This window comes from Manacus vitellinus, unplaced genomic scaffold (assembly GCF_001715985.3).
Source record: "Manacus vitellinus isolate BGI_N305 unplaced genomic scaffold, ASM171598v3 scaffold_48_pilon, whole genome shotgun sequence".
NCBI classification, from domain to species: domain Eukaryota; kingdom Metazoa; phylum Chordata; class Aves; order Passeriformes; family Pipridae; genus Manacus; species Manacus vitellinus.
In genome coordinates, this window is record NW_021940593.1 from 4,346,138 (window position 1) to 4,352,798 (window position 6,661).

General features: G+C 42.7%; 1 protein-coding gene across 1 annotated transcript in view; it reads left to right on the top strand.

Moving 5' to 3' along the window:
- PCDH15 (protocadherin related 15) overlaps nt 1-6,661 on the top strand; it is a 217,673-nt gene that overhangs the window by 128,431 nt on the left and 82,581 nt on the right. The window contains exon 17 of the mRNA XM_029962595.1: nt 2,168-2,284. Within this exon, the coding sequence (XP_029818455.1) occupies nt 2,168-2,284 (117 nt within the window). The remainder of the gene's footprint in view (nt 1-2,167; nt 2,285-6,661) is intronic.

Genomic DNA, 6,661 nt, shown 5'->3' on the forward strand with positions numbered 1-6,661 from the left:
TGTTCCATCCTCAGTGATGGTGCTTTGTGCCCAAAAATCAGTAGTTTCTTTTTGTGACCTTTTTGGTACCTTAAGTGCCCATAATATATAAAAAGGAATTATACCAGTTGAAGGAGATGATAATATAAGAATTTCTCCTTCTCACCTCTGAAACGAGACTTTATTAGAATAAAGAAAGCATTACAGCCAAAAAACTCCCATTTCCATGTCATCTGCAATGTTTCACATGTTAAGCCTTCTGCCTGCAAAAATTCCCTTTGTGCTTCCAGCACTTACTCCTCGTGGACATTTGGGATGAGCACAGGAGATCCTGGTCTCTCTGAGGGGCACTTACTGCAGCTGCATAGCAGAGGCCTGGGATGATTCTTCTGGGGAGCTTTTATTTTGTTAAAAGTGGAAACATTTAAGCTCAAACTCTGCTATAAAAAGAATTAGTGGCTGCTTTAGGATTCTGGAGAGATGAGCCAGGAAGAAAAGCACGTGAGGCTCTTCTGGGTAGTTATGACTGAGGCATTTAGTGCCTGTTGGGTCATCTCAGTTCAGCTTTATGCATGACTGGGCCTCATAAATGTTGTCTTAGAGGAAGGATAAGTTAGAGAGGCAGAAGACTTTCTGTGTCCTACTTTATGCTTTGCTTTGTATTCCTTTGTATTTTGTACTGATCTGTGTATCTTGAAAAAAATAGGTGTGTTAAGCAGGATGACTTCCTCATTTTCTCTAGCAGAGGATGTAGTGTATCATCTAGCAACAGGATTATGCTTCCCAATACCTCAAGTCACCAATTTTCAGGCTCTAAGGCCACATAAAGGTATTCAAAGATAACAAAAGCATCCCAGGGTGAATTTCCCCACCCCCAGGGAGCAAAAAGCAGAGGGTGACCTCTCGTTCTTGGCCCAAGAAAAAGGATGGCTGTGGGTTTGCAGGTGCACAGAGAGGGGTGGATCCAAAATACAGGGATAAATACAGATAAAAGGCTGTATTTCAGAAACTTCACCTGCTCCAGGGAGGTGATTCTAAGCGTGCAAATCATGGGAGCAAGACACAAAAAACCCGAAGTTATCATGAGAGTGTTTTCATTTGAATGCTCTCCTAGTTAAATTGCCTGGGAGTGGCTTTTTAATGTAATGATCCAGTTGTCTTTGAAAATCTGAAACTCGGAGAAAAGGCTTTTCCAGTGCCTTTTGGGGACTTGGATCACAGACCTTTCACCAAACACAAGGCATGAATTTTTCAGGCATTTATTACCTGGATTTCTGACAGCAGATTTTCTGATTTTTTGACATGCAGCTGTTCATTATGCTGTTGTACCTTCTGATGAGGTCTGGGTGAATGTTTTAAAGGACTGGGTAACATAATGTTTAGCCAGTACCAGCACACTGAATTTGCAGTGTGCAGAGCTGTGACAACAGGTCAGAGCATCGTTGTAGGAACTTTGTGTACCTGGAGTCACAGATTTTTAATAACCTGTGATGCTGGTTGAGCTCCAGGGTCAACATGTCACTGAGAGCCACGAGCATCCAACAGTGGCATCTCCTGTGGTGCCAGCCTGGGCCTTCCCACACTGCCTGTGGTTTGGGTGAGGGTGCATCTGTCCCACAGGGATGTGCCCATGGATGTCTATATACACATTTAGCTGTGCACACATCTATAGGGAAAATACAGTGAAATTGGGTCTTCGAAGCTTCTTGTCATCATGATACACATCAGTCCAAAGAGCACCAGCCTGGGCTCTCCTGGGGTGTGGATGCTAATCTGACATTCTATTTCCTCTTGATTTATTGCATATTAGAGGTAACCAACACCATCAAACAACAGCAGCTTGTTCCTTTTGGAACATGAGCAGAGCCCACTGCTGGAGGAGCAGGTGGGGTGGAATTCTCTCTTCTGTTCACTTGTGAGACTGTGTTTTCCTGCAGAACTTCCTTCAGCTGAGCTCTCACAGGAATATTTCTGGTGGATCTTTGGCTCCTTCCCCTTGGGTGCCAGTTTTGTGTGCTGGCAGTGGCACTGGGAGAGCCTGGGAATGGCAGATTTCCCGAGGAGGGAGTGGGGAGAGTTCGACAAAACCACTTGTGAATGCGTCTGTAATTTTGGTTGAACTTCAGAACTGAACTCTTGGTTGTGTTTTGCAGGATATGAATGATCACTTGTCAATTGTGTTTTGCAGGATATGAATGATTACTCACCAGTGTTCAGCCAGAAGCTCTACAGGGGGATGGTTGCTCCTGATGCCATCAAGGGCACCGTTATCACCACGGTTTCAGCTGAGGATCAGGATCCCCCGGTAAGCAAAAAGGGCCTGTTAATACCCTACACCCAGGAGGGGAAAAACTTCAACTCTCCCTAGTGCCTGTAGTTTCATCCACCAAGATGATGAGGAGGAGTTTCAGAGGAGCAACTCCCACATTTGATCTGTGTCAGCCTCTCCTTTGTCGTCCTGGACAGAGGCTGCATTTACAAGGCCGGTTCCTGAAGCTGGAAAATCACTGATACAGCTCCCAGGGAGATTTTTGGAAAGCTCTCTATCTGACTTCACAGTGTAGATGAATAAGGGAATAGGCAGGAAGGGAGGATGTGCCTGTCCTTAGGACAGTTCTGCAGCTCAAAGATGAAACAATAAGGTTGTCGCTGTCTTGATTTCACAGTCACTGAGCATTTCCAGTCTGAGCCACCCAGGGCTGTGTGGAACACACACCTCACCAGCCAGCCCGTTCCACGTGCAGGATTTGAACCCAGGGCACTCATTTTGGGGATAAAGTTTGTTTCTGTCACTGGCTTTTGTTGCTGTTCCCTGGTGGAGCTGTGGATTGACAGGACTGGGCACACGTTCCTGACTCGTTGGCTGTTCTGAAGGGGAATAGCAATCCTTGGAATCAGAGGGTGATGAACATCAGTGACCAGATGATCCACTGAGGACAAGAAAAGCCAAAGCTGTTCTGCCAGCCAGGTTTAATTTTTAATTGCTAGTGTTTGGCATATTAAGGAGGATAAGCCTGAGGGAGAATGTGCCATGCACATTAAAAGCTGGTGGCAGTGCTCTGACACAAATCAGCTAAATATGCTCTGTGGTGAATTCTTTGCCACCCAGGGGCAGAAATGCCAGAGCAGAGTTTCTGGAAGGACAGCCCTGCTACCCCAAACACACAGAGGCAGCAAATTCCCTGCAGGTCATCCCTGTCAGTGGGGGATTCCTCACCTGGGAGGCACTTGAGGTTGTTTAGAACAGCTGAAGATCTGGAGTATTGTTTGTTTAAAGTGTAGGAAAGCCAGTAACATCATCAAGTAGGCAATTAATAGTGGCTAATTAATAGTATTTAGCAATTAATAGTGCTACAGGGTATTTAAGGACAGGCAGCAGAGGACAGAGGCAGTAAGGGAGCAGTAAACAAAAAGAACTGGGCAGAGGGGTCCCTTGATGGCCAGTCTTGGACCATGTTGGTGGTGGTGCCTGACTTTGAGGGGAGAAAACAGAAAGGTGATGGAGTTTCCTGCTCTCCTTCCTCTACATCCTGTTTTGTTCATCTTAGAATTGTAGAACCACAGGATGGTTTTGGTCAGAAGGGACCTTAAAGCTCATCTGGTTCTACCCCCTGCCATGAGCAGGGACACCTTCGACTAGCCCAGGTTGCTCCAAACCCTGGCCAACCTGGTCAGTCTTGGTAGGAAAAGCCTTTCCATGGGATGTTAAGAGGCCTGTGCTCCCTTTCTCTCCACTGGTGGGAGGATTAAACCTTTAGCTCTACTTCCATGTAAAATATCCTCGCTCCAGGGAAGGAGGTTGGCCAGAGTTCCTGACAGACTTGAGGTGTATCTGCAGGTGTTGGGAGTCTTAAAAGCCTGGAAGTTGCTATAAAGGTGACAAGCTGCAGCACCTGTGAGGATTTGCTGTAGCTGCCCCATCCCTGGAAGTGTCCAAGGCCAGGTTGGATGGGGCTTGGAGCAAGCTGGGCTAGTGGGAGGTGTCCCTGCCCATGGCAGGGGGTGGACGGGCCTTGGACACTTCAGGGATGGGAATTTGCTCTTGGCAAGTTTATCCAACTGTCCTGTGAGAAAACCCTGCAGAAAAGGATGTTAAGGATCAATAAAACCAGGCAAGAAGGTGAATTTCTAGCCCATGGAAATTACAACATAAGCGGGGATAGAAAGTAAATAGTTGTTCTTTGGGGTTAGGAAGCTGGGTTTAAGTTGGTTTTTTGTGCAGCTTTTATTTAACATTATCTGTTGCTTTACAACATGAGATTTTGGGTTCTATTTGCCCATTCTGATAGAAGCTCCATTTTAAAATCCTTGGATTTAACATGTCTAAATTTTGAAGACTGAGTTCTTGGAGGAAACAAAATATTCTGAAACGGATGAACGTATATTTATAATTCTTAGTCCTGTGCAATCAGCATTTCCAATACAAAGTTACTTCTCTTTTTCATTTTAAACCTCTTTCCTCTTCTATATTTCTCTCACTATTACATGAACACTTGTTGCATTTGTTTGATTTTTATGAAGATTTAAAAACGAAGCTGCCCTGAAGCATTTAATGAAAGCAATAGCCATAAAAGTCAGCCAGCTATGGAGGAAAGCTTTTAAAACAGGTTTTCAGAGGGTTTTTTATTTCAAACTAATGGCTGATAGTTTTGTCTCTCATCTTTTTTATTTTAAAAGTAAGAATTATCGGGCATAAACAGCTTTGTTTCTTTTTCTGCCTGAGCCAACCTGTTTAGATGCTTTGTGCTCCTGGAAAATCTCTGTTTATTTGGAGCTGGCTTTGACATTAAATGGTGTCACAAAGTATTTGATATGAACTCACCAGAAATTGGTTTTAAAAACACACAGCCTTTCTCTGTTCACCAAAGGACCTTCCTCTAAACTTGCCTTAAGGGATAGAATAATTTTAGCTATCATCAATATTTTACTTCTGTGGTTTGGGTTTTTTAACCTGTTGGAATCTTATTTGCAGAGCACTAATACATCTATTTTATCAGTTCAGGAAAAGAAATAGTTGTCTATTAAAAAATAATTGTGGCTTTAAAGTACACCTGATTATCAGGGCAGGTCTAATAAGAGCCTCACTAATTTGAGGTATCCAAGCCTGATTTTTTTCACTCATTATTTTGCAAGCAATGTAATCTATTCCCATATCCACATTAAACTCAGCCCAGGATAAAAATCCAGCCAGATTTTTCCATCATCTGCAATAAAAGCTTTTCAGAACTAATCAGCTCTTCAGAGACTCCCACTGTCTTAGTAAATCCCAGCTTGGCTCCTCATTGTCAAATTAACATGGATGCTGTGAGAATCCAAATGGAAATGCTCAGCACCTGCACGGGATTGCTCTGCAGCCAAGGCAAATCGGAATTTTCCAAGAGCAGAAGAGCAGGTTTGGGGTAAGAAGGATGTGGGAATGTTGTCAGTGGAGGTTGGCTCTTCATTTCAAACAAACAAATAGTAATTTAGGTGAAAGATAAGAGGGTGAAAAACACCTGGGATGTAATTTTCTGTGTGAATTTCCTAAATTATTTAGAAACCTCCTGCATATGGAGGTGTGGAAGTGTCACAATGACTATGATGTGCTTTCAGGAAGTCAGAAGGGGTGAGAGCCAGGTTTTACTCTTCAATTGCTCTTAAATTAATCTTTACTCTTAAATTAATCCAACAATTAATCCTCATTTATTGGAGCTGTAGATGAAAAGTTCTCTTGGTTTTATTTAAAACAATTCCCCCCATCAAATCTCCCACTGTTTGCAAATGTGTATCTTCCATGTCTGAATGAGTATCTGAGGGAACAAATGAGTGTCTGAGGATGAAGATGTGTGATTTTTTTTTATTTAATTGATGCCTAAAACCTTGAGCCATCATTAGAATGCAACTGTTGATAATAGGATTGGTTTGTTTGAAAAAAACACACCCATGGATTTCTGGTTATTATTAACACTTAAAACAGAAATAATCTGTGCTAGATTCAAATGTTTCCTGGTAGGTAATTTGTTATGTTTGTATTTTGACCTGTGTATTTCAAAGTGGTCAAAAACTCTTGGCCTGAAGGCATTATTCCTTCAGGTCCTTGGTGAAATGTCAATTAAAACATAAAACCAATGCTTTTCACTAAAGGCCAGAGCAAGATATGCAGGGCTGTCTTTGAGAAATGTCAGTCTAAATTCTTACCAATTACTTACACTTTCCCCTTTCTTTTCCAGTTTTAATTTGCCTTTTATTTGCAGTGACTGAGAATATAAAATATGTTTCAGAAGATACTTTTCCATTTGTTGTAAGAACTCGAATTTGAAGTGCAATTCTGCTCTTTGAAATCTGGTCAGTTTTGCTTGACCTGTTTTCCTGAAATGTGGTAAATCAACAGATTGTCCTTTCAACCCAAACCAGTCTGTGGTTCTGTGATTTTTTTTTTTTTCCACTGTGAACTTCTTGCCTTCTGTCCTGGAAGAGCTCCTTTGACCCTCTTTGAGTTTGATTTCCCCAGCACAGCTCTTTTGTGTTGAAGTCAGAAAAGGTGAGAGGTGCCAGCAAGTGTGAGATGGGTGACTTTACAGGGGCTTTGTGTGCCTGGGAAGCCACTAAAATGCTGCATTTTTGATGATGCTGGAATGGTGCTTCTAGATCTAGAAAGATGCTAGAAATGCATCCTGCAGGAAAATCACAGAATCCCTGAATG